The 27712-nt window shown below is 52.8% G+C and overlaps 1 protein-coding gene across 1 annotated transcript in view; it reads right to left on the bottom strand.

Annotated features, from left to right (window-relative positions):
* Nucleotides 1-26752, bottom strand: part of CPAMD8 (C3 and PZP like alpha-2-macroglobulin domain containing 8) — a 114777-nt gene extending 88025 nt beyond the window's left edge. The window contains exons 1-10 of the mRNA XM_064381667.1: nucleotides 26661-26752; nucleotides 22149-22300; nucleotides 20259-20281; nucleotides 17888-18053; nucleotides 17756-17808; nucleotides 13640-13657; nucleotides 12706-12760; nucleotides 8771-8884; nucleotides 6843-6927; nucleotides 4088-4196 (exon numbers count right to left, since the gene is read on the bottom strand). Of these exons, the coding sequence (XP_064237737.1) occupies nucleotides 4088-4196; nucleotides 6843-6927; nucleotides 8771-8884; nucleotides 12706-12760; nucleotides 13640-13657; nucleotides 17756-17808; nucleotides 17888-18053; nucleotides 20259-20281; nucleotides 22149-22300; nucleotides 26661-26752 (867 nt within the window). The remainder of the gene's footprint in view (nucleotides 1-4087; nucleotides 4197-6842; nucleotides 6928-8770; nucleotides 8885-12705; nucleotides 12761-13639; nucleotides 13658-17755; nucleotides 17809-17887; nucleotides 18054-20258; nucleotides 20282-22148; nucleotides 22301-26660) is intronic.
* Nucleotides 26753-27712: the final 960 nt, after the last annotated feature.

Raw genomic sequence — 27712 nt, 5'->3', positions numbered from 1 at the left:
CGTTAGCCAATCGGGTTTTAGTTTAGATTGTAAGGTCTGGCTCCAATCAACAGAGATCAGACACAGCAGTAAGTCGTTAGCCAATCGGGTTTTTAGTTTAGATTGTAGGGTCTGGCCCCAAGCAACAGATCAGACAAGGCAGTAAGTCATTAGCCAATCAGGTTTTCGTTTAGATTGTAGGGTCTGGCTCCAACCAACAGATCAGACACGGCAGTAAGGACAACCCCAAATGCATAAGAGATAAATATGTTTGCTTTCCTCTGTTCATTGTACTCTTGTGGCAAGATGGCTAGTGAGGGTGCCCTTCCTGCAGTGCAGGAAGTACAAACTGCTTGCTGAGAGATCCTTTGTCTCAGTGATGATTTTTCTTTGTGGCACCAAGCATCTGTTTCCAACAAGGAGGGAGAAAATACGCAGCGTGTGCTCACTTGGGGTTGGAGTGTCCTCAGGGGATGTCCCTGAAACACACACCTGAGGTGCAAGACTCTTTGGCTGCTGGGAGGGCCTGGGGACACTTGATGGGATACCCAGTCTATGCCATGGGAGCATGCAGAGGGTCCCTCACTGGATCTGCACAACATCCCAGGGAAGATGGACGTTGGCTCCATTGAGCAGAAGAGGAAAGAGGTCAGGCGTGGTGGCTCACACCTGTAATCCCAGCATTTTGGGAGGCTGTGGCAGGTGGACCACTTGAGGTCAAGAGTTCGAGACCAGCCTGGCCAACATGGCAAAACCCTGTCTCTACTAAAAATATAAAAAATTGCCTTCCTTCTTTGGGCCAGGCACAGTGACTCATGCCTGTGATCATAGCACTTTGGGAGGCTGAGGCGGGCAGATCACGAGGTCAGGCGTTCAAGACCAGCCTGGCCAACATGGTGAAACCCCGTCTCTATTAGCAATACAAAAATTAGCTGAGCGTGGTGGCAAGTGCCTGTAATCCCAGCTACTCAGGAGGCTAAGGCAGGAGAATTGCTTGAACCAGAACCCGGGAGGCGGAGGTTGCCGTGAGCCAAGGTCGCGACACTGCACTCTAGCCTGGGCTACAGAGCAAGACTCAGTCTCAAAAATAAAAAAAAAAGCAGGCATGGTGGCACATGCCTGTAATCCCAGCTACTCGGGAGGCTGAGGCAGAGGTTGCGGTGAGCCAAATCGAGCCACTGCACTCCAGCCTGGGCAACAAGAGCAAAACACTGTCTCAAAAAAAAAAAAAAATTAGCTGGGCGTGGTGGCAGGCACCTGTAATCCCAGCTACTCAGGAGGCTGAGGCATGAGAATCGCTTCAACCCAGGAGGCAGAGGTTGCTGTGAGCCAAAATTGTGCCACTGCACTCCAGCCTAGGTGACGGAGCAAGACTCTGTCTCAGAAAAAAAAAAGGGGGGGGGGGAAAGAGATTCTCATACTGACACGATCTCCCACAGCCCAGGCAACAGAGGGGATATCTGAACCCATTCAGCCCCACCCTGAACAGGCACCAGAACTCCCTCATTCAATTCCTATCTCAGGACCCCAGCCTGGGACTTGGCAAATAATCCTTATTCAAAAAGAGGTATGGAGTAAATCACTCCGTAAATGAGAGAACTAAGACAAAGGCCATCAGCCGGTAGCCTTCCGAGAGAACGGCTGGGATTCCCCGAGGTGCCAGTGTCAGGAATGGAGGGGGTGTTATGGTGTCCAATCCATGAAAGAAGCCTCAGAGAGCTGAGAGAGAGGCCAGGCGCGGTGGCACACGCCAGTAATCCCAGCACTTTGGGAGGCTGAGGTGGGGGCGGATCACTTGAGGTCAGGAGTTCAAGATCAGCCTGGCCAACATGATGAAACCCTGTCTCTACTAAAAATACAAAAATTAACCTGAAATCCTGGCACACGCCTGTAATCTCAGCTACTGGGGAGGCTGAGGCAGGAGAATCGCCTGAACCCAGGAGGCGGAGGCTGCAGTGAGCCAAGATCATGCCACTGCACTCCAGCCTAGGAGATGGAGCAAGATTCCATCTCATTAAATTAATTAATTTAATTTGATTTAATAGATCTCAGAGATAAGAGAGGGGAACCCATTGGAGCAGATGTGTCCCAGGTGGGAAACGGACCGAGAAGGAGCTTTGGGTGGGAGGTGGGGAGGAGCTGGTGCTGAAAGGGTTAATGTCCGGGACACCTAAGGAGGGGTGGGAGTGTCCAGGAAGGTGGGTGTCTCTTGTACAGTACCCCACTCACAATGTAACATTATGTTGAAAGACCAAAAAAAGTTACAAAACTTTAAACATGTGGGAATGTAAAACAGTGAAGCCACATCGACCATCTGGCAGTTCCTCAAAAGGTTACACACAGTGTTACCCTCTGACCTAGCAATTCCGCTCCCAGGAATGAACCCAAGAGAAACAAAAAGGTAGGTCCACAGAAAAACTTGCACAGGGACGTTCATAGTATCATGAGACACAGCAGCCAAAAAGCAGAAGCAAGCCAAACGTCCACCACTGGATGGAGGGAGAGGCACAGTGCGGTCCGCCTGGACCAGGGAATATGATGCGGCCATCAAAAAGGAATGAAGTGCTGACCATGCTATGATGCAGACGAACATCAAAAGCATGATGCTGAGCGAGAGGAGCCAGACACAGAAGGACACACAGTGTACGATTCACTGACAGAAATGTCCAGAACCGGCAAATCCACAGAGACGGAAAACAGATCAGTAATTGCCAGGGACTGCAGGAGGGAGATGAGGATTCTCTGCAAAAGGACAGGAAAGATTTGGGGAAGGAGGGTGGAATGATCCTAAAATTGGATAACAGCCGTGGTTGCACAACTCTGCAACTATATGAAAACCACTGTATACTCTGCATAGGTGAATTGTATGCTATGTGAATTATATCTCAATAAAATTGTTTATGTTTTTATTTTATGTTAGAGATGGGATCTCACTATGTTGCCCAGGCTGGCCTCGAACTCGAACTCCTGATCTCAAGAGATCTTCCCGCCTCTGCCTTCCAAATAGTAATAGCTGGGACTCCAGGCAATACAATTAGTTTAGTTTTTTTTTTGTTTGTTTGTTTGTTTGTTTTTTTGAGGGGGAGTCTTGCTCTGTCGCCCAGGCTGGAGTGCAGTGACAGTCTTGGCTCACTGCAACCTCTGCCTCCCAGGTTCAAGCGATTCTCTGGCCTCAGCCTCAGCTGGGATTACAGGCATGCACCCCCGTGCCCAGCTAATTTTTGTATTTTTAGTAGAAACAGGGTTTCTTCATGTTGGCCAGGCTGGTCTCGAACTCATGGCCTCAAGTGATCCACCCACCTCGGCCTCCCAAAGTGCTGGGATTACAGGTGTGAGCCACCATGCCCAGCCAAATTTGTTTTCTTTTTTCAAAACTTTACATACAGTCATCTGCAAGGAAACACATCAAAATATCAATAGTGTTCGTGTCCACCTACTGGAGAACACGTTATGTTTATTTTCTTTCTTTTTATATTTTCTAAAGTCTCTTCATTCAGCCTGCAGGAATTTTATCATCAGAAACATCCTGCCATATAACTGTTTTAGAGAGTAAAACAGAGCAGTGGCTCACACCTGTAATCCTGGCACTTTCGGGGGCCAAGGCGGGAGGATCACTGGAGCCTAGGGGCTCAAGACCAGCCTGGGCAACATAGTGAGACCCCACCTCTATTCAAAAAAAAAAAAAATATATATATATATATATATTTTAAGACGGAGTCTTGCTTCTTCACCCAGGCTGGAGTGCAGTGGTGAGATCTTGACTCACTGCAAACTCCGCCTCCCAGGTTAAAATGATTCTCTGCCTCATCCTCCCAAGTAGCAGGGATTACAGGCATGCACCACCACCCCCGACTAATTTTTGTATTTTAGTAGAGACAGGGTTTGATCATCTTGGCCAGGCTGGTTTTGAACTCCTGACCTCGTGATCCACTCGCCTCGGCCTTCCAAAGTGTTGGGATTACAGGTGTGAGCCACCACGCCCGGCCTCAAAATATTTTTTAAGGCAGTAAATAAACTAATAATAATAAAAGAAAGTTGAATAAAATGTGTGATTCTGGCAGTGAACCTGGGGGTTGGGTCAGGGGGTGGAGGGGTCCCTGTTCCTCACCTTGGTCGTTCTGAGGACCGGGCGTCCCACCTCATGGCTGTAGTAACCCACACCATTAACGGTCATGTTGATCATTAAGGCACCAGCCACGGGTTTCCCAAAGGTATACCTGGAGCAAAAGGGTTAGGCATAGTCAATTTCACAGCCAGGAGAGTACAGAATGGGTGGCAGGGAGGGCCCAGCCTCAAGAAGGCGAGGTTAGCACAGTGCGGCCACTAATACAGTGACTGGTGCAGCTCCCTCCCCACCTTGCATCCTGTCCTGACAGCCCTCTCTGCAGCCTGGAGTTGGGACAGAAGATACCAAGACCCTGCGATCCTCTGCACCAAGCCTCGAGATGGACAGAAAAAGAGCCCGAGGGTCAGAGAGGAACTCTGGAACTCAGCAGGCTAGGTTGCCACCTCTGGAGCAGAGTAGTGCAGAGGCATGAGCGACTGTGGGCCCCTGAGAGGCACCTGAGCCTAAGCGCCCTATTAAGCTCAACCTTGAACCAGGGGTCGGACTTCTCTGAGCCTCAGTTTCCTCACCCAGACAGAGAATGGGAATCAAATTGCCCTCTCAGGGGTGATGGTGAAACTTAAATGTCTTTACGTCACTTCTGATACAGAGGGAATGCCGGGCGTGGGGAACAGGAGCAAAATGAGAGACTGCAGGCCAGGCACAGTGGCTCACGCCTGTAATCCCAGCACTTCGGGAGGCCAAGAGGGGCAGATCACCTGAGGTCAGGAGTTTGAGACCAGCCTGGCCAACATGGTGAAACCCAGTGTTACTAAAAATACAAAAATTAGCTGTGTGTGCTGGCCCATATCTGTAATCCCAGCTACTCAGGAGGCTGAGGCATAAGAATCGTTTTAACCCGGGAGGTGGAGGTTGCAGTGAGCAGAGATCATGCCACTGCACTCCAGCCTGGGCAGCAGAGTGAGACTCTGCCTCAAAAAAATAAGAGAGAGAGAGAGAAGAGCAAATAAAAGAATAATGCCCGGCACTTCAGTAATATTTCCTAGACTATAAAACGGGCATGTGCCCAGCCCTGGATTTGAAACCCCACACAGCTGGAGGACGTGCAGGTCAGAGAACCACCTCCTTTGCAGCCAGGGGGCAGGCGAGAGCCGGACACAGGAATGGCGGCCTCTGAGGGCTCTCCCTGGCGCCCCCACATCAGCGCCTGTTGATGCCCTGGGGTGGACCCTGGTATGGCCTTGGCCAACAACCCAGTCATTAGGTGGGCAGTCCTTCAGAAAACCCCTCTCAGCCGGGCGAGGTGGCTCCCACCTGTAATCCCAGCACTTTGGGATGCTAAGGTGGGCGGATCACTTGAGGTCAAGAGTTCGAGACCAGCCTGGCCAACATGGTGAAACCCCTTCTCTACTAAAAATACAAAAATTAGTCGGGAATGGTGGTGGGCGCCTGTAGTCCCGGCTACCTGGGAGGCTGAGGCAGGAGAATCGATTGAGCCTGGGAGGTGGAGGTTGCAGTGAGCCGAGATCGTGTCACTGCACTTCAGCCTGGGCGACAGAGCAAGACTCCATCTAAAAAAAAAAAAGGGTCCACCCATCTTGGGTCAGCATGCTGGCTGGGAGTGCTGTTTGATGCCAGGGGGCCTGCAGAGGAGGTGGCAGCCTTGGGGGAGGCCTAATTTGTGTAGCGCATTCCTTGGGGAGGGGAGGCCCTTGGGGAGGGAAGATCTTAGCTGGGAAGGGCAGGATTGAGGGAGAATGCATATCTGCATATCGGGAGGGGCAGGCTTTGGAGAGACAGGGGTGTGCTTGTAGGGATATGGGCATAGTTTGAGGGGATGGTCCTACACTCTGGCTTTTTTTTTTTTTTTTTTTTTTGAGACAGAGTTTCATGCCTATCACCCAGGCTGGAGTGCAGTGGTGTGATCTCGGCTCACTGCAGCCTCGACTTCCCAAGTTCAAGTGATCCTCCCTCCTCAGCCTCCTGAGTTGCTGGGACTACAAGCGTGAGCCACCACACCCAGCATGGGAACAAAGACGGGCAGTGGGTAGAGTGCAACAGGCTCATGGGGCAGGGAGACACCCACTACGAGGGAGGGCAGGAGCGGGGCAGAGGGCACCTCAGGGAGGCCGCGGTAGGAGTGACTGCGTGTGGGAGGAGGGGGAAGCCGGGTTGGTAGGGGGAGATGGAAGGGGCAGGCAGAGGAGAGGCCCAGGGGAGAAGGAAATGTTCTAGGGGAAGGGGTATACCCCAGGGAAGGGGGAGCTCACAGGGGAGGGGCCTGGGGGAGGGAGATGCTCTAGGGGGAGGGGCACATCCTGGGGAGAGGGGCACCCACAGGGGAGGGGCATGGGAAAGGGAGATGCTCTAGGGGAAGGGGTACACCCCAGGGAGGGGGGCGCCCACAGGGGAGGGGCATGGGAAAGGGAGATGCTCTAGGGGGAGGGGCACATCCTGGGGAGGGGAGCCCACACGGGAGGGGCCTGGGGGAGGGGCACATCCTGGGGAGGGGGTGCCCACAGGGGAGGGGCCTGGGGGAGGGAGATGCTCTAGGGGGAGGGGCACATTCTGAGGAGGGGGCGCCCACAGGGGAGGGGCCTGGGAGGGAAGATGCTCTAGGGGGAGGGGCACATCCTGGGGAGGGTGTGCCCACAGGGGAGGGACCCAGGAACACAAGGGCACACCCACGTGGGAGGGAGGGAGGCAGCAGAGGAGGGGAACGACCTTGAGGGAGCAGCGTGATGGTGGGGGAGGGGGAAAGGCCCCCCAGTGTGCCCCGGGGGCCGCTGTTTCTCACCTGGCCCGCACGGTGCCTGTCTCACAGGCATCCAGGTCTCGGATATACCGGGGTGGGTCAATCAGCAGCTCAAACTTGGGCAACACTGAAGAGAGAAAGCAGAGAGGAGGAGGGGCCGGCTTCTGTCCCTAAGGCGACCTCAGGAGCCCTGGCCCCCCGTGCAAGGTGTCTGTGGACCCCAGCACCCGGCCACCACCGAGGCTGACGCTGTACCCATCCATACCACTCTGCTCAGCAGCCTTGGGATTCTGTGGGCTGCATGTATTCCCCATCTTTGGGGGACCAGGACCCCATTTTCCTCAAGGGACCTCCTCCTGTCACTTTTAGACCACGAGCTTAGAGTGTGGTGGATTCCAGCCTATCCCAGGGTGGACACCGGGCCTGGAGGCACCTCCCAGCCCCTGTGACCCTGGGAGCCCATAAGCAGCATCCCCGGGGTGACTGCAGCAGAGAGCCGATTTCTCCATTGCTTCTGGACTCAGCCCTGGGAGGGTCAAGCCATCTTGTCACCAGGGGCGGGGGTGATGCCCTGGAGCAGCCAGAAAATCAGCAAGAATCGGGTCCTGGGAGAGCCCTTGTAGGAACTTAAGAATCTCTTTTCTTTTATTTTCTTTGAGACAGAGTGTCGCACGATCTCGATTCACTGCAACCTCCTCTGCCTGGTTCAAGCAATTCTCCAGCCTCAGCCTCCCAAGTAGCTGGGGCTACAGGCTCACCGCACCACGCCTAGCTAATGTTTATATTTTTAGTAGAGACGGGGTTTCACCATGTTGGCCAACCCCTGGTCTCGAACTCCTGACCTCTAGTGATCCACCCACCTCGTCCTCCCAAAGTGCTGGGATTAGGGATGTTAGCTGCCGTGCCTGGCCACCATTTTTTCTTTTTTTTTTGAGACAGGGTCTCACTTTGTCACCCCAACTAGAGTGTGGTGCTGCAATCACGGCTCACTGCAGCCTTGATCTCCCGGGCTCAAGCAATCCTCCTGCCTCAGCTTCCCAGTACTGGGGACTACAGACATGTGCCACCACGTCCAGATAATTTTTTGTTTTAAAGTTTTGTACAGACGGGGACTATGTTGTCCAGGCTGGTCTCCAGCTCCTGGCCTCAAGTGATCCTCCCGCCTCAGCCTCCCAAAGTGCTGGGATTACAGGTGTGAGCCACCACCACGCCTGGCCTACAATACTTCTTTTTATAAAAGGCAAGAGTGCACTTTGGGAGGCTAAGGCAGAAGGATCACTTGAGGCCAGGAGCTGGAGACCAGCCTGGGCAACGTGGCGAAACCCTGTCTCTACTAAAAATACAAAAATTAACCGGAAGTGATGGCTCACACTTGTAGTCCCAGCAACTCAGGAGGCTGAGGAGGGAGGATCACTCGAACTTGGGAAGTTGAGGCTGCAGTGAGCCAAGATCGCACCACTGCACTCTAGCCTCGGTGATGGGCATGAAACCCTGTCTCAAAAAAAAAGCAAGAGTGTAGGACCATCCCCTGAAAGTATGCCCAGCCATCACGAGCCCTCAGTAAACGGGACTCACGTCATCTTCCACCTCTTCACCAGTTTCTTTTTTTTTTTTTTTTGTTTGAGACAGAGTCTCGCCTTGTCGCCCAGGCTGGAGTGCAGTGGCGCGATCTTGGCTCACTGCAACCTCCACCTCTTGGGTTCAAGTGATTCTCCTGCCTCAGCTTCCTAAGTAGCTGGGACTACAGATGCCCACCACCACAACCAGCTAATTTTTGCACTTTTAATAGACACAGGTTTCGCCGTGTTGGCCAGGCTGGTCTCGAACTCCTGACTTCAAGTGATCCGCCCACCTGGGCCTCCCAAAGTGCTGGGATTACAGGCATGAGCCACCACACCTGGCCTTCCTCACCAGTTTCTAAGGTTTCTCCCAGATCTGAAATTCCAAGACCCTGAAATTCTCCAACTTACCATACTTCTGAACTTCAAAAGACCTGTTGTACGTGTGGCCTTGCATTTCGACAAAAATCCACCATTCTCCCAACACAGGCTGGTCGGACAGGGGGAAGCTCACGCTGGTGATGCCTGTGTGAAGAGAGAATCCCTTCGCGCCTGGGCAAGGGCATGTGCAGAGAGAGCCATGGGCTCGGGCCCTGCTCCAGCATCCCGCAGTGAGGTACGGCGGATGGGGGAAGAGGGTGCCAGGACCCGGCTCCTCCTCCTTCCCTGGGCAGCGCCCCAGGAGAACTGGAGGACACAGAGAGGCTGGCGGGGTCTGTGCAGATCAGGACCCTGCAGAATCAGGCCAGCCGAGCAGGTCTGAGACCCCAACAGGCTGCAAAGGGGTCCAGGGAGAGACTGAACCTGGGGTTCCTGGGACAACTCTGCAGCCAGGGCCAGGGGCAGGCAGTGAGCTGGACAAACGTGGGAAAATGAGTCAGCCTGGCTCATCCACTCCATCCCCCACCTGAGCCATTCCCAGCCTGCACATTGCTGACACCTGGGGCCCGGAAGCTCTCTGGGGTGGAGGCGTCCTGTGCCCCAGAGGGCTCTGAGCAGCATCCCTGGCCTCCACCCACCGGATGCCAGTAGCACCAGTGCCCGCCACAATGTGACAACCTAAAAAAGTCTCCAGACATTGCTGATATCGCCCCTAGGGGGTAAAGACACCCCTGGGTAGAAATCCCAGATAGACAGAGACAGAGAGAGAGAGGAGAGAGAGAGACAGAAAGAGAGAGAAGAGAGAGAGACAGAAAGGAGTGAGAGAGGAGAGAGAGGGGAGAGAGAGGGGAGAGAGAAAGGAGGGAGAGAGACAGACAGACAGACAGACAGACAGACAGACAGACAGACAGACAGACAAGAGAGACAGGGTCTCCGGCCAGGGCAGGGTTTCTCAGCCTGGGCACTCCTGACATTTGGGGCCAGATCCTTCATTGCAATGTGGGGGTGTCCTGTGCACTGAGGCATCTGAGTATCATCCCTGGCCTCCACTCACCAGATGCCAGCTGCCCCCCTTGTCCCCCACAAAAGTCCTGACAAGTCAAAATGTCTCCAGACATTGCCAATGTCCCCTGGGGGCAGAATCTCCTGCCCGGCCCCAACCCCTCTGTGAGAACCAGCCCGCTAACTGAGCTAGGGCACGCACACACCTTAGAACAGAGCACTCTCCCCAAGCGTCCCCCAGAAGCACCATCAGCCGCTGACATGGGAGGTGTCACTTGCTTCGCACCTGTGCCTCTGAGCCCGTCCGCAGCTCTGTTTTCACCGGGAGCCATGGAGAGGTTGGAAAGGGCACACTGACCCCAGGCAGATCTTCCACTCCCGAGTGTGACATGCTCCCCCATCCCCAGTGATCATACAGGAGGGTCACAGAGGGAGGGGACGGGGGGGACAGGGAGGGAGGCTGGATCACATTGGAGTCGGAAGATGTGACGGCTAAAATGGCTTTTCCCCCACGTATTCAAAGTGTGCCTTTGACGGCTGGAGGACATTTGGGCACGTGTGTCTTGAGCATGTGCTTGGTAAGGGGTCTGTGGCCAACTCTGCCAAATGCTCCCTGAGAGAGGGGCACAGTCACCCTGCCCGAGAGAGGGGCACGGTCACCCTGCCTAAGAGAGGGGCACAGTCAGTTACCCTGCCCAAGAGAGGGGCATGGTCACCCTGCCTAAGAGAGGGGCACAGTCAGTTACCCTGCCCGAGAGAGGGGCACAGTCAGTCACCCTGCCCGAGAGAGGGGCACAGTCAGTTACCCTGCCCGAGAGAGGGGCACAGTCAGTCACCCTGCCCGAGAGAGGGGCATGGTCACCCTGCCTAAGAGAGGGGCACAGTCAGTCACCCTGCCCGAGAGAGGGGCACAGTCACCCTGGTTGAGAACCGCGGGTCTACACACATCCCAAAGGGGTTTTATTTATTTATTTATTTATTTTTATTTGAGACAGCGTCTCACTCTGAGGCCCGGGCTGGAGTTCAGTGGTGTGATCTTGGCTCACTGCAACCTCTGCCTCCCGGGTTCAAGAGACTCTCCTGCCTCAGCCTCCTGAGTAGCTGGGATTACAAGCACACACCACATCTGGCTAATTCTTTGGATTTTTTAGTAGAAACGGGGTTTCACCATGTTAGCCAGGCTGGTCTCGAACTCCAGACCTTAGATGATCCGCCCACCTCAGCCTCCTGAAGTGCTAGGATCACAGGTGTGAGCCACCGCACCCAGCCTAAGGGTTTTTTTATTTTTTTGAGACAGAGCTTTCATCCAGGCTGGAGTGCAATGACGCAATCTCAGCTCACTGCAACCTCCATCTCCCAGGTTCAAGCAATTCTTGTGCCTTAGCCTCCTGAGTAGCTGGGGCGATAGGCGCCCGCCACTATGCCCGGCTATTTTGTATGTTTAGTAGAGATGGAGTTTCCCCATGTTGGCCAGGATGGTCTCGAACTCCTGACCTCAGGTGATCTGCCCGCCTCAACCTCCCAAAGTGCTGGCATTACAGGCATGAGCCACTGCACCCGGCCCCAAAGGGTTTTCTTTAAACAGCAGGTGGACCTCTCCCCTCCCTCCGTGCTCTAAAGCTCAAGTCAGCCTGGGCAACATCTTGAGACCCCATCTCTATCAACAATTGTAAAAAGTAGCTGTGCCTGGTGGCACACGCCTGGGGTACCAACTACTTGGGAGGCTGAGGTGGGAGGATCACTTGAACCCGAGAGGTGGAAGCTGCAGTGAGCTATGGTCACGCCACTGCACTCCAGCCTAGGTGACAGAATGAGAGAGAACATGTCTCTTTAAAAGTTTTTTAAACTTTTCCAGAAAGATCTTGAGTTCTGCTCTTGCCAACGTCACCCCTGCTCTCAGCGTTCAACATCTCTGTCTTGTCCCCCCTCTCCAATGTCACTCCCTTGGACATGCACAGCCCTTCCCATATGTTGGGTCCCTGCCTGGAACATGCTTCTTGCCCCTTCGCTTGGCCTGGCTGTCCCCTGTTCCTTCTTTGTTGCTGAAAAGGATCCTCCTCCAGGCAGCCTTCCAGGATTGCCTCTGCCACCCCAGGCTGGAATAGAGCCCCATTTGCCCTCTTTGAGTTTTGAACATCTCCTTTCTAGCACCCATCACAACTGACATTATCCAGGCTGTTCAGTTCATGTTTGCTTTCCCCATTGGGTTGAAAGCTCAGCCCGTGGCAGTATCTGTGCGGTGCCCAACAAATATCTGCTGATACAGAGAGAGCAGTGAAGTGAACAAGAGGGAGTAAAGAAGGCAGAGAGAGAAGATGGAACAGAAGGAAAGAGGCTGAGGCCGGGCGCGGTGGCTCACGCCTGTAATCCCAGCACTGTGGGAGGCCGAGGCAGGTGGATCACCTGAGGTCAGGAGTTTGAGACCAGCCTGGCCAACATGGTGAAACCCTGTCTCTACTGAAAAAACAAAAATTAGCTGGGCGTGGTGCCATTCACCTGTAATTCCAGCTACTCGGGAGGCTGAGGCAGGAGAATCGGGAACCCGGGAGGCGGAGGCTGCAGTGAGCCGAGATAGAGCCACTGCGCTCCAGCCTGGGTGACAGAGCAAGACTCTGTCTCAAAAATATAAATAAAAAAAAGAAGGTGGGAGCATGTGCCCCAGTATTCCAGAAAGGTCTTGAGTTCTGGGCAGGAGTCCTGCCTGAGTCCTGGGCACAGAGAAACGTGGGCGGAAGGTCCAAATCCAAAGGGAAGGTGCTATGGGCTGGGCTGAGGCTCCCGGACCCAAACCCACAGCGTGGTCACCTCCCAGGTGGGTACCTGCCCTCCGCTCCTCCTTGGTCCCCTCCAGCTGAGGCAGCAGCAGGGGTACACTGGGGAGGGGGCCTGGACAGAGCACATTCTGTTTTCCTGGAAGGCTTGTCACCTCCGCAGCCCTGCAAGCCGCAGAGGAAGAAACTCACCGCAGCAGAACGGCTTCAAATGTCTCCACTCCATCATCCGAGAGCCTCGGGGGTCCTGTCGGTGGTGGAGGGAGACAGACACGCAGAGTGAACTCAGGGTAGCCCAGCGTGTGCCCAATGTCAGGATCTTCCCAGTCCTCTCTCTTGGGCATGTCAGCTATGCAGGGAAGGTCCCGAAATTCATCATTCACCCCGGGGCAAAAAAGTTCAAAAGCTCTGGATAGAGAAGAGGATTTGGAAGGCAGAATACGCTTACCTCCTCATTTAGGGAGCTGTGTGCAAACCTAGAAATGGACGTGGCCGGGCGCGGTGGCTCAAGCCTGTAATCCCAGCACTTTGGGAGGCTGAGGCAGGAGGATCACCTGAGGTCAGGAGTTTGAAACCAGCCTGGCCAACTTGGTGAAACCCCCATTTCTACTAAAAAAAAAAAAAAAATTACAGCCAGGCGCGGTGGCTCACGCCTGTAATCCCAGCACTTTGGGAGGCCAAGGTGGGCAGATCACGAGGGCAAGAGATTGAGACCATCCTGGCCAACATGGTGAAACCCCGTCTCTACTAAAAATACAAAAAAAATTAGCTGGGCGTGGTGGCACACATCTGTAGTCCCAGCTACTCGGGAGGCTGAGGCAAGAGAATCTCTTAAACCCAGAAGGTAGAGGTTGCAGTGAGCCGAGATCAGTACCACTGCACCCCAGCCTGAGTGACAAAGTGAGACTCTATCTCTCAAAAAAAAAAAAAAAGGAAATTGACAGACACACACTCAGCCCATCCCAGGGTGGACTCAGGGACCAGGATAGAAGAGACTGGGTGCCAGCCTTGTAAGGCACAGTGGCTCAGCCCAGAAGGCAGACATTGGGTGAAGACAGACCAGAACTTGCAGAAGAGGGCTACCCGGGCCCCGAGTCTAAGCCGAGTAGGGGCAGAGGCCACTCACCAGGATGTAGGTTTCCAGCTGTAATGAAGAGACAGATACAGTGAGCAAATCTTCCAGCAAACCCCAAACCCTCCCAACGCGCTCATGCGTCATTTACACATGGCCTCGGTCACCAGGACAGGCAGTCGCTGTTACGGGTTAAAAAGTGTCCCCTGGCCGGGCACGGTGGCTCACGCCTGTAATCCCAGTACTTTGGGGGGCCGAGGCAGGCGGATCGCAAGGTCAAGAGATCGAGACCATCCTAGCCAACATAGTGAAACCCCATCTCTATGAAAATACAAAAATCAGCTGGGTGTGATGGTGCACGCCTGTAGTCTCAGCTAGTCAGGAGCCTGAGGCAGGAGAATTGCTTGAAGCCAGGAGGTGGAGGTTGCAGTGAGCTGAGATTGCACCACTGCACTCCAGCCTGGCGCCTGGCGATGAAACAAGACTCTGTTTCAAAAAAAAAAAAAAAGTGTCCCCTAAGTTACATCCATTGAATCCTAACCCCAAGTAGGGTCTTCAGAGAGGGACCCTCAAAAAGGGAAACCAGGCAAGTGCTACTTGAACCACTGGACCCTGTTAGTGTCCCCAGCAATGGGACCGACACATGCCAGGTGCCTCCCGATACAAGGCACTGGGGAGGATCCAGTATCGATTCTGTGGATCCTTCCCAAGATTCACAACCTGAACCTGGTCACCAGGAACCAGAAGGCCATCTTACCAAGGGACGTTCTGCAAAACAACTGCCTGGACTTGCCAAAAATGTCAATGTCACGAAAGATGCAGAAAGGCAGTGAGGAACTGATTCAAATGAAAGGAGACCAAGATACATGATGATTAAATGCAACAAATGACCCAGGATCAGATCCTGGCCCAGCAAACATGCTGTAAAGGTTACTATTGGAACAACATGGATTTTATATTAGATATTATTATTGTGTCAATGTCAAAATTCTTTTTTTTTTTTTTTTTTTGAGATGGAGTCTTGCTCTTTCGCCAGGCTGGAATGCAGTGACACGATCTCGGCTCACCGCAAACTCTGTCTCCCGGATTCAAGCAATTTCTCTGCCTCAGCCTCCTGAGTAGCTGGGACTACAGGCGTGCACCACCATGCCCAGCTAATTTTTTGTATTTTAGTAGAGATGGGGTTTCACCAAGGCCAGGATAGTCTTGATCTCCTGACCTCGTGATCCACCCGCCTCAGCCTCCCAAAGTGCTGGGATTACAGGTGTGAGCCACCACACCCAGGCTTTTTTTTTTTTTTTTAAGACAGGGTTGTGCTTTGCTGCCCAGGCTGGAGTGCGAGTGGCACAATCGCAGCTCACTGCAGCCTCGAACTCTTGGGCTCAAGGGATCCTCCTGACTCAGCCTCCCAAGTAGCTGGGACTACCAGTGCACGCCACCATGCTCAGCTAATTTTTATTATTTTAATGTTTTGTCAAGACAATTTTGCTGTTGCCCAGATTGGTCTCGGACTCCTGGCCTCACGTGATCCTCCCGCCTCAGCCTCCCAAAGTGCTGGGATTACAGACATGAGCCACTGTGCCCAGCCTCAAAATTTTTAAATGTGATGATCGTCCTTTAGTTGTATAGGAGAACATCCTTGCTCTTAAAGGATGCAGGCCAAGTGTTCAGGGCCACAGAGGCACAATATCTGTAAGTTATTCTCAAATGATTTATCATTAAAATAATTTTATAAGTATATACACGTATACAAAGAGAGAGAGAGAGCGCACTGGACAGAAAGCCTATAAATAAGGCATGGCGGCTCACGCCTGTAATCCCAGCACTTTAGGAGGCCAAGATGGTGGATCACCTGAGGTCAGGAGTTTGAAACCAGCCTGGCCAAAACGGTGAAACCCCATCTCTACTAAAAATACAAAAAATTGGTGGTGCAATCCCAGCTACTCAAGAGGCTGAGGCAGGAGAATCGCTTGAACCCAGGAGGCGAAGGTTGCAGTGAGCCGAGAGCACGTCATTGCACTCCAGCCTGGGCAACAAGAGCAAAACTCTCTCTCTCAAAAAAAAGTACATAAATGTAGCAAAATGTAGGTTTTGTTAAATTTGTAAACTTGTAATTGGCAACTCTAGTTCCATGGTTCTCAGAGTGTGTTCCCCACACCATCATAAGAATAATCAACCAGGAACGTTAAAAATACATGTCCTAGGGTCCCTCCCCAGACCTCCTGAATCAAAAACTGTGGACAGAGGTCCTGCAACCTGTGTGTGAACAAACCTATCAGATGATATTAACATACGCTCAAGGTTGAGAACTACTACTCCAGGTCAGGACTACTGCACCCCTTAGCCAAATCTGGCCCTCTGCTTGTTTTGTCAATAAAACTTTATTGGCACCCGTTCATGTCCATTCATTCACATATTGTCTATGGTTGCCTTTGTGTGGCAACGGCAGATCTCAGCAGTTGCAACTAGAATCGGTCTGGTCCACAGAGCCTAAATATTTATTCTCTGGCCCTTTACAGAAAGTTCACTGGTTCCTGAGCTGAATGAAGGACACTGTTCTATAGCATTGCTCCAAATAAAAACTTAAAAGATCTGAAGCTGGGCGTGGTGACTCACACCTGTAATCCCAGCACTTTGGGAGGCTGAGGTGGGAGAATTACTTGAGTCCAGGAGTTTGAGACCAGCCTGGGCAACACAGTGAAACCCCATCTCTTCTAAAAATGCAAAACTTAGCTGGGCGTGGTGGTGCACACCTGTAATCCCAACTGCTTGGGAGGCTGAGGTGGAAGGATCAATTGAGCCTGGGAAGCAGAGGTTGCAGTGAGCCAAGATTGTACCACTGCACTCCAGTCTGGGTGACAGAGTGAGACCTCATCTCAAAAAAAAAAAAAAAAAAAAAAAAAAAAAAACCATGCATGCCTTTTTTGTGTTAATGTATTTACTTCAAAGGAGAAATGATAAGTTTGATGCGGCAGTAATGTTTTCTTTCTTTCTTTCTTTCTTTTTTTTTTGAGTCTAAGCCTCGCTCTGTTGCCCAGGCTGGAGTGCAGTGGCACGATCTTGGCTCACTGCAACCTCTGCCTCCCGGGTTCAAGTAATTCTCCTGCCAAGTAGCTGGGACTACAGGCGCACACCACCACACCCGGCTAATTTTTTGTATTTTCAGTAGAGACGGGGTTTCACCACGCTAGCCAGAATGGTTTCGATCTCCTGACCTTGTGATCCGCCCTCTTCGGCCTCCCAAAGTGCTGGGATTACAGGCGTGAGCCACCGCGCCCAGCCTTCTTTCTTTTTTTAGGGACAAGGTCTTGCTCTGTTGCCCAGGCTGGAGTGAAGCTGGTGTGATCAGGGTTCATCGTGGTTTCGAACTCCTGGTCTCAGGTGAGCCTCACACCTCAACATCCCACATAGCTGGGACTACAGGTACGTACCACTATGCCCTGCCAATTTAAAAAAAAAAATTTTTGTTTAGACAAGGTCTTTCTATGTTGCCCAGGCTGGTCTTGAACTCCTGGCCTAAAGTTATCCTTCTGCCTCAGCCTCCCGAAAGGGATTACAGGTGTGAGCTACCCTGCCAGGCCATATTTTACAATGAAAGTTAAATAAATGCATGACTGTTAGAATTTCAATTTAAACAACAGTCAGACTGGGTGCAGTGGCTCACGCCTGTAATCCCAAAACTTTGGGAGGCTGAGGTCGGCAGATCACTTGAGATCAGGAGATGGAGACCAGCCTGGCCAACATGGTGAAATCCCATCTCTACTAAAAATACAAAAAATCAGCTGGCTGTAGTGGCGGGCGCCTGTAATCCCAGCTACTCAGGAGGCTGAGGCAGGAGAATCACTTGAACCCGAGAGGCAGAGGTTGAACCGAAATCGCAGCCCTGAACTCCAGCCTGGGCAATAGTGCGAGAGACTTGGTCTTGGAAAAAAAAAAAAAGAATTTAAGCGGCAGTCCAGGGCTACCTAAAGCCCTCAAAGGCACTCCTTGTTGAGGGGCAGTAGGAAAGGGATACCCACCAGCGCCCTGGGGTTCTCCAGGGGCAGGGAACCATGAAAGGAAAGAGAAAAGAGAAGGTCTGGAGAGAAAGGCCAGGTTCCGATGGTGGTCCTGGCCAGGTGGTCCCAAGCGGGTGCACCCCAGGCCCGCCCTTTTAGAAGCTGATCTCACCTTCTCATTGATGGGTCTCAGGTCTGGAGAGACGGTGAAGATGCTTATGAGCACTAGAAGAAAGAAGAGAGGCGTGTGACACCTCCAGACCATGGTGGGCCCACCCCGCATCCGTCCGTGCCGGCCACCCACCTCGGTGCTGGGGTCTGTACACAGGCTTGTCCGTCTGGATGAACACGGAAGCGCCCCGGCCGTCCACAGTCACCGAGGTCTGGTTGTGAAAGAGGGGCCCCTCCTCCGCCTGCTGGCCACGGCCCCACATTTTCAAAAGCGCCTGGCCCTGGAGGCCCGTGGGCACCTGCGGGTGGAGGAAGGAGCTTTGGGACAAGGATGTCACCCAGGAATGGGCCAAGATACTGAGAAAGGAGTCTGGAGGTCTCTAATGGGGGAACTCACTCCCGGGGCAACTATGCCCCCCAGGGGACACGTGGCAGTTTCTGGAGATATTTTGGGGTGTCATAGTTTTGGGGGTGGGGGTTGCTACTGTCACTTGAGAGGGGACAAGAGAGGCCGCTCAACATCTTACAGAGCACAGGACACCCCCCACCCCCAACAAACTGCTCCAAATATCTTTCTTTTTTTTTTTTTTTGAGACAAGTTCTCGCTCTGTTGCCCAGGCTGGAGTGTAGTGGCACAATCTCAGCTCATTGCAACCTCTGCCTCCCCGACTCAAGTGATTCTTGAGATTACAGACGCCTGCCACCATACCTGGCTAATTGTTTGTATTTTTAGTAGAGACGGGGTTTTACCATGTTGCCCAGGTTGGTCTCAAACTCCCAACCTCAAGTGATACTCAGGGGTGGAGGTTGCAGTGAGCTGTGATTGTACCACTGCACTCCAGCCTGGGTGACAGAGTAAGACTTCATTAAAAAAAAAAAGAAACACTGTAGAAGCTGGGGGCTTAGTAAATTAATATTTAAGAGGGGTGCAATAGGGCGTTGTTTACAATAAGATCGAAATTTCAATTATAGAGACTTAAAAATGTGGAAGCTGTTTACAACAATGTGATCAGAGAGAACAGGAGACACTATGGTGTATAGTTGTTTTTGGTTTTTTTTTTTTGAGACGGAGTTTTTCCCTGTCGCCCAGGCTGGAGTAGTGGCTCAATCTTGGCTCATTGCAACCTCTGCCCCTCAGGTTCAAGCAATTCTCCTGCCTCAGCCTCCTGAGTAGCAGGGATTACAGGTGCCCGCCACTATGCCCAGCTAATTTTTACATTTTTAGTAGAGACGGCGTTTCACCATGTTGGCCAGGCTGGTCTGGAACTCCTGAACTCAAGTGATCCACCCACCTGAGCCTCCCATATTGCTAGGATTACAGGCGTGAAGCCACCATGCCCGCCAATGGTGTGCATCCTTTAACCGAAACTATTAAAAGAAAATGTATGTGCCTGAACAAGAATTTATGGAAAACATGAAAAAGTGAAAAGTATGAAAACTAGCTTATCAGTTGATTTCTCCTTTTCTAAATTTCTTTTTTTTTTTTTTTTTTTGAGAGGGAGTTTTGCTCTTGTTACCCAGGCTGGAGTCCAATGGCACGATCTCGGCTCACTGCAACCTCCGCCTCCTGGGTTCAAGTAATTCTCCTGCCTCAGCCTCCTGAGTAGCTGGGATTACAGGCACGCGCCACCATGCCCAGCTAATTTTTTGTATTAGTAGAGACAGGGTTTCACCATGTTGACCAGGATGGTCTCGATCTCTTGACCTCATGATCCACCCACCTCGGCCTCCCAAAGTGCTGGGATTACAGGCTTGAGCCACCGTGCCCGGCCTCTTTTTTTTTTTTTAGATGGAGTTTCGCTCTTGTTGCCCAGGCTGGAGTACAGTGGTGTGATCTCAGTTCACCACAACCTCCGTCTCCCAGGTTCAAGCGATTCTCCTGCCTCAGCCTCCCGAGTAGCTGGGATTACAGGCATGCACCACCATGCGCAGCTAATTTTGTATTTTTAGTAGAGATGGGGTTTCTCCACGTTGGTCAGGCTGGTCTCGAACTCCCGACCTCAGGTGATCTGCCCACCTCGGCCTCCCAAAGTGCTGGGATTACAGGTGTGAGCCACCATGCCTGGCCACCTTTTTTTTTAAAAAAAAAAAACAGGATTTCACTCTGTTGCCCAGGCTGGAGTGCAGTGATGCAATCATAGTTTACTGCAGCCTCAACCTCCTGGTCTCAAGCAATCCTCCCACTCAGCCTCCCAAGTGGTTGGGACTACAGGCATGCACCACCACACCTGACTAATTTTTGTATTTTTTTTGTGTGGAGACGGGGTTTCACCATGCTTTTCAGGCTGGCCTTGAACTCCTGGGCTCAAGAGATACACCCACGTCAGCCTCCCAACGGGCTGGGATTACAGGTGTGAGCATGGCACCCAGCCTCATTATTCACTTTTTACCTCTCCTTTTTAAAAATGATTTTTCTCAAAACATAGGCAATTTCTCTTGTTCTATTCCCATTCAATTCTTTATTTCCAAGGTCAGGTTTATAATTTTAAAAATTAACAGCTTACCTTGAGTTTGATTGTCCCTTTATCTAAAAATGAAAATAAAATGAGAAAAGTTAAATCAAGAGCAGTGTTTCCCTGCCTCCTGTGAGCTGCTGCCCCACAAACCACAAACTTTCTTAACCCAGAGGGGTTTCACGTGGACAAACACACCCTGGGTCACGCTGGCCTGGCCCGGGCCAGGCTGGGATTGGCAGAAGCCAGAGGTTTCCTCCAAGCTGGCACAAGGCCAGAGGGGATGAACAAAGCTGAGCTATTCAGGGGAAAGCTGGCCTGTCTAAGTATTTGATTTACTTCACCCCTGGCTCCTGCCCAAAGCAAGCTGTGAGGGGAGAGGAAAAAGGAGAAGAGTGGAGAGAAAGAAGAGGGGACCGAGGTCCCCAGTGGACCTGACTGATCTCCCATCATCTCACTCTGGTACCCACACTGAATCATTTGTGGTACTGTACTAGGTTTCTGGCCTCCAGGACTCAATTAGGTATCTATTATTTTTGCCTCCCAGCAACCATTATCCCATTTCCTGCTAACAGAGCCTCACTTTCCTTGGGCAAGCTACCTGCCCATCACCCAGTCCAGGTGGCTCCTAAGCTTTCCATCCACATTCCTGGGGCTCTGAGCCAATCTTCATAGGCCTTCCTCTCTGGTCACAATGATTGGTTCAGGTTGAGCACATGACCCAAGATAGGCCAATCAGAGGGAATCCTGGGACTTTATCCAGCCATCCTGGGAAACTGGTGCTCCCAGTGATCTTAAGGGGAGACCCGATTGCATCAGGAGCTAGGACAAGAAGCATGACAAGAAGCATGCCAGCAATACCAGTGGACTTTCTTTTTTTTTTTTTTTTTTTTTTTTTTTTGAGGAGTTTTGCTCTTATTGCCCAGGCTCCAGTGCAATGGTGTGATCTCGGCTCATCACAACCTCCACCTCCCAGGCGATTCTCCTGCTTCAGCCTCCTGGGTAGCTGGGATTACAGGCATGCACCATCATGCCTGGCTAATTTTGTATTTTTAATAGAGATGGGGTTTCTCCAAGTTAGTCAGGCTGATCTCAAACTCCTGACCTCAGGTGATCTCTGCCCGTCTTGGCCTTCCAAAGTGCTGGGATGACAGGCATGAGCCACTGCGCCCAGCCTGGACTTTCTTTCTAGTTATGAGAGAACGTAAATGGTTGCAGAAGCCAACTGATGTTGGGTTTCACTTGGTTAGCCACCCAAGTCAGGAGTACCTGCTTCTTCTAGAAGGGCTTCTAGAAGATTCTAGAAGCTTCCACATTTCCATCTTCTCTGACCAGACTTCCCCAGGAGACAAGTGCTGCTTCATTGGCCTTGGGGCCACTAACATTGCCTGTATCTCCTGTGGCTGCCATCATCCTCTGCATGAAGAATGAAACCTCCCCTGGGAGACTACAGCTTTCTGAACCAGGGACCTGCATTCACCATCTTGAGGCTGTCGTTATCTGCATTTGACCAAGTAGTGAGGGGGAGAGACTGGCTGAGGGCCTGAGCTCCACTTAGTAACTGGCCTGTGAGCCCAGGTCTAATGATTCAGGTGTGCTGGAAACTCAACAAAAGGTCAGAGGGGGTCACGTGATCGTCTTCAGCTCCCCTGTCCCACCTCTGGTCAAACCTGACACAGCTGGGTGCCCCGCTCTGCACCCACAGAACCAGAGCCACTGAGGAATTGTGAGCTGAGCTGCCCATTCCTGGGCCTTATTCTCTCATCTGTAAAATGAGGAGAATGCAACCTGTCCTCCCCACTCCCTTCCTCTCGCACCCCTGGGGATATGGGGCAGAAGGGAAGCAAAGCAACACCCACACTGCCCCAGCCTTGAAGGCCAGCAAGTGGCTCCACTTTACAAAACAAGGAGAAGCCCTGGTCCGGCACCCAAGGGACCTACCCAGGATGGCTCCCTGGCTCTGCACCACCGGCTCACCCTGGGCCACCAACTGAGCCTGGACCATGACTTCCCTTGGAGAGTTAAAGATGGTCACGCTGATGACTTCCTCCACGCCCGCACGGAAAACAGAGGGAGCTGCGATCAAGTAACCCCTGCAGGAAAGGAGAACCGAGGTGAAGGTCTCACCAGCCCCCTAGCCTCACTGCCACCATGGCTAGGTCAGGGCTCTCCCCCTGGCAGACTCCTGCCTTTTCCTGACCACACCTGGCTGGCACTAATGCTCTAGGAGTCTGTGCCCCCCGTCAGTTGCTGAGGCCGGGGATTGGCTCATTCACCGCTGACGTCCCTGTACTGAGTAAGAAACTGGCCTCATTTTTCGACATCGCACACCCTCTCTTACTCTCTGTATTTCAGCCTCCAGCCTGTTTGCTCAGCTACTTCCTTCTGCCCCAGGACCTTTTTTGTTTTTTCTTTTGGAGACGGAGTCTCACTCTGTCCGCCAGGCTGGAGTGCAGTGGTGTGATCTCAGCTCACTGCAACCTCCGTCTCCTGGGTTCAAGGGATTCTCGTGGCGCAGCCTCCCAAGTAGCTGGGATTACATGTGTCTGACACTACACCAAGCTAATTTTTGTAATTTTTCGTAGAGATAGGGTTTCGCCACGTTGGCCAGGATGATCTCAAACTCCTGACCTCAAACAATCCACCCTCCTCAGCCTCCCAAAGCTCTGGGATTACAGGCATGAGCCACCGCGCCCAGCCCTTCTGGCCCAGGACCTTTGCACATGTCATGCCCACTGTCTGAAATACTCTCCTCCACAAGCCAGGTAACCAGCAGGATCCCACTTCATCTTCACAGTGCACCCATCTCCCCCGCCACCGGGAGAAGTGCTGACGTCAGCTCTATTCAGAGACTCAGAAAGGAAGCAGAGGCAGAAAGGAAGCCCCAGAGAAGCCAGGTCACCAGCCCCAACAGTGACAGGCCAGGATTCTAACCCAGGCAGCCAGGCTCCAGAGCCCAATAAAAAGAAACAAAGGGCTTCTCTGCCGCATTCATTTTAAGAACAAACCCTGAACACAAACGATAGGGCCTCAAACAGAAAGAGCTCTGAAAACAATGGAATCAAAGCAGGCCTCTCTTTCCTAAAATCTTCCGATTGACTATAAAGTCATCTGTGGAAGGAAGGCCTTACCCTCACTTTCTTGATGGGAAGTTGCTGCTTCGGAAGGATAAGAACATGCACCAGATCACACAGCCAGGCAGGAGAGGGTGTTCGGGGATCCTCAGGGGATCTGACCTGGGGTCCCAGTTCCTCCCCACCTGAGCTCCTGCCTCCCAGTATCTACAGCCTTCCATGGAAAATTACAAAGGCCCTGTAACCTCATGAAATGCTTACAGTGTGCCAGAAATCGCCAAGCGCACTGTAGCAAAGGCACCACGATGGCAACCATGTAGAACGATGGAAATCAGAAGAAAATAGGGTAAAGGGGGAAACTGGACCAGGCAATGAGATTAGGAGACATTTCATTTCAATATTTTCTTTTTTTATTTATTTTTAATTGAGCCTGAGTCTTGCTCTGTCACCCAGGCTGAAGTGCAGAGGTGTGATCTCAGCTCACTGCACCCTTCACCTCCCAGGTACAAGGGATTCTCCTGCCTCAGCCTGCAGAGTAGCTGGGACTACAGGCGTATGCCACCACACCCGGCTAATTTTTGTATTTTTGGTAGAGACAGGGTTCCACCATGTTGGCCAGGCTGGTCTCGAACTCCTGACCTCAAGTGATCTGCCCACCTTAGCCTCCCAAAGTGCTGGGATTACAGGCTCACTGCACCTGGCCTCAATATTGTCTCTGGAAAAACCCAACATCTACATGCAAAAAGATGAATTGAGACCATTACCTCATATCATGCAATCAGATCAATTCAAAGTTAATCTTAGTAACAGATCTAAATTGAAGAAGTAAAATTTGTAGAAGCACTAGAAGAAAACAAAGGAGAAAGTCATAGTGTGCTTAGAACAGGCAGATTTCTTGGATAAGATACCAAAAGTATGATCCATAAAAGATAAACCGAACTTCATGAAAACACCATTAAGCATGTTGCATCTCAAAAGATGCAATGGGTTTGTGTTGTTTCATGCACACGAACAACGGCTTTGGGTTGTTTACTGCAGCCCTGGCCACAGTGTACACCAACCTTAGGATCACACTGTGCTCCATCTGCCTTGAATAATTACCAGAGTTCAGTCCCCTGGGATCACATATGTGCCATCTGATTCCGGGACCAGCTGGAGTTTGCAAGACCCTAGGTATGTGCTGTGTGTTACATAATTCCAGCACTGACCAGGACATGCAATGACCCTGGGTTTGTAGGTGTCCTTCCCGCTCCAGCACAGGAATGTGGCATCCTTTTGAAGGGACATACTCTTCTGTCTGGCTCCCAGCTGATCCCTAGAGCTTAGACGGGCCTCACATACAGCACATGGTGAGTGTAGAAGAGTGTGAGAAACGTGTTCATTTTGCTTGGTCACCTTTGAAAATCCTAACAATACGGGTTCAAGTCTTCCTCCAACTGCCCAGAGAACCTGACATCACCAAATTAAGTGTCCCTGCTAGAAAGTTGCAGCTGTTTCCAGCTGTTGGGATGCTGGCCAGCCATTCCCTATCACACCTGACCCACCCCCTAGCATCCGAGCCAACACTAGCTTCTCATCCTGCTGGTCTCAGAAGGTCCCAGATTGGGGAAAATGATGTCCGGGTCAGTGTAGACAGAATTGCTCTTACAACTGCAAATCTATGCCGCTTTCTGCAATCAGAGATCGCTCATGCAGAAACCTCTCAGGTCCCAGAAGTGGGCATCCAGAGCTGTTCCTAAAACGGGATTTTTTGGGCTGGGTGAACTATGTCCCTCTCTTAGAGGCAGCTAATCTGGAATCCCAGGTTGGTCATTTGGGGACTTCTCTTCCCTAGTGTGTCTCTCAGCACAGGGATTCCATATCACTTAACAGATAGTAAAATCCCAGGGTGACTTCAGTCAGAGGCAAACACCCTGGAGAACTGTTTAAAACTCTGCAACGGGCCAGGTGCAGTGGCTCATGTCTGTAATCTCAGCACTTTGGGAGGCCGAGGTGGGTGGATTACCTGAGGTCAGGAGTTCAAGACCAGCCTGACCAACATGGTGAAACCCCGTCTCTACTAAAACTACAAAAAATTAGCCAGGCATGGTGGCATGCGCCTGTAATCCCAGCTACTTAGGAGGCTGAGGCAGGAGAATCGCTTGAACCCAGGAGGCGGAGGTTGCAGTGAGCCAATCACCTTTGCACTGCAGCCTGGGCGACGGGAGCAGAACTCCGTCTCAAAAAAACAAAAACAAAAACAAACAAACAAACAAAAACCTCTGCAATGGAGAGACTTGTAACTTATTCAGTTATTGTATAAGGCACAGTGTCTCATTGGAGGCAAGGTCTCTCACGTGGGGCCGGTCATTCCTTGCAGTAGAAGCTGACCTGTGAATCGCAGGCTGTTTCCAGCATTCCTGGCCTGTATCCACTTGATGCCAACAACAAATGCCTCCCCCTAGCTGTGACAACCAAAAATACCTCCAGACATTCCCCGGTGACCTCAGGGAGACAAAAATCCCCCCAGGGCTGAGGACCACTATTCTAAGGAATGCCAGCTTTGCAAGAAGCATCAGGATGAAATTTTGCAGGGTTCCGATTTCACGAAGCCCAGGAGAGGAAAGTCTGGATGTTCAGAGAGTAATACGCTCTCTTGCTTTTAAAACTGTGATCAGCAAGGACCAAGTACTCATTGCAAATAAGGACACCCACCTAGTCTCACTGCCTACCGATTTTCTGGAAACTCCTAAACAAGGGCTGCTTGAACAAGCCGCCTCCTAAACGCCCAGCTGGACTAAAGGCTGGGCTTGTGCAGACCAGGGCAGCCCCTCTGAACCCGCAGCCCTGCGGAGCTCACCCGAACTTGCCAAGTTTAGAAATATTCCCTGTGAAGCCAGCTTAGGAGAGGTTCTCCCCAGCAGCTAGTTAATTCACCTTCTCCTCGCCCGCAGTGAACCCACCAGAAGCCTGCAAGCAAACCTCTAGAAAAATGTGGAAGCAAAACAAACACTTCCTTCCCCGCTCACCACGCCCACCCACGGGAAACGTACGCTTCGGACTCTCCTCCCACTTAGCCAAGACGCGACTCTTACCTTCGTGCCTTGGACAACTGGAAATCGCCACCCAAGATGACAGCCCGGGTCACACGAAGGGGGCGAGGTGGGGCGGGGAGCTGACCTCAGCGCCTTTAGCTTCGGGGAGTCCCTGTACCTCCAACCCAGGCACTTTGGAAACCTCAGGGCTACCCTCCCCAAAACGATTCGGGAACAAGACGCCAGGTCCAGCCCAGCGCGGAGGCTGTGTGGCCTCGGACAGGTCGCAGCCACTCTCTGAGCCAGTCCCCGCGACCCCCACCCCCGGGGACGACCGACCTCCTCTGTCGCCGGGGGATACTCACGGGGCCTGGGACTGCGCGGCGCGCACGCAGTCCCGCGCCGACAGCAGCAGGAGCAGGAGCGAGAGCCACGGCCAGAGCAGGGCGCCGCTCATTTTTCCGCTCCGTGGGGTCGCCGCGCCCGGGGAGGGGGCCGGGCCAGGATTGGGCCAGGGCCAGGGTCCGACCGCGGCCGTCCCCGCGTCGCCGCCGGGGGCCCTTTGTTCGAAGCCCCCGCGCCGTGCGCCCGGCGCCATGCGCCCCACTCCGCGCCCGGTCAAGCTGGGGCAGCCCGGGGCCAGCCCCCTCCCCGGACCTACTTCGTCTCCGGGCCCGCCCCGCTCGCCCAGCTCGCCCCGCTCCAGGACGCGCCCTCCCGGGACGCCTGCTCCGCCCATCTCCAGACCCCGACCCTCCCCGCTCCCTTCCCGGGATCGTCCCCCGACTCACTACCGGGACCCACCCGGGCCTTGCCCGACTCCTCCGTAACCCGCCTCCTCTCCCCCTTCCCGGATTCGCCCCCGGATTCCCCCCTCCCCACCAGCCCCTCCTCGGACCCGACCCCCCACTGCTCTCACTCTCCCTCCCCTCTCCACCCGGCGTCCACTTGAAACCTGCCCCTCCCTGGCCTTTCCTTCCCTCCCTCCCCAGCCACCCGTTGTGGCCCCCTCCCCGGGGACCGCTGGGTCTGGACGCAGCCGGCAACCCGGATCTACAGGGCCTGCTCACTTCTCCCCGCTCCCCCACCCCACTGTTCACAAATCCCTTGAGCCGGTCCCCTCCCTCTCTGGGCCTCAGAGTCCCCCTTCCCCTCTCATCCAGCGGGGGTGGACGGGCACCCCCTTTCTCTCCAAGAACAGGGTCCCCTCCTGCCCCTCCCCGTGCGGCCACCTCAGGGACGGCCCTGCTGTCCTAGGTCCCACTGGCGGGCTCACATCCTATACACGTCCAAATCCTGGACCCCCCTCCCTCCAGTGTGGAGCCCCCTTCCCCCAGCTACCAGCTGCCTTTTTTCTAAAATTCCAGTGCTGACCACACCCTCTCCTGCCCGGAATCCTCGGGGCTCCCTGTTTATT

Source organism: Aotus nancymaae, unplaced genomic scaffold (genome assembly GCF_030222135.1).
Source record: "Aotus nancymaae isolate 86718 unplaced genomic scaffold, 86718_ANA_hifiasm-v0.15.2.pri h1tg000028l, whole genome shotgun sequence".
In the NCBI taxonomy this organism is placed as follows: Eukaryota; Metazoa; Chordata; class Mammalia; order Primates; family Aotidae; genus Aotus; species Aotus nancymaae.
The sequence above is the reverse complement of the archived record's forward strand: the minus strand, read 5'-3'. Positions and strand labels throughout refer to the sequence as shown.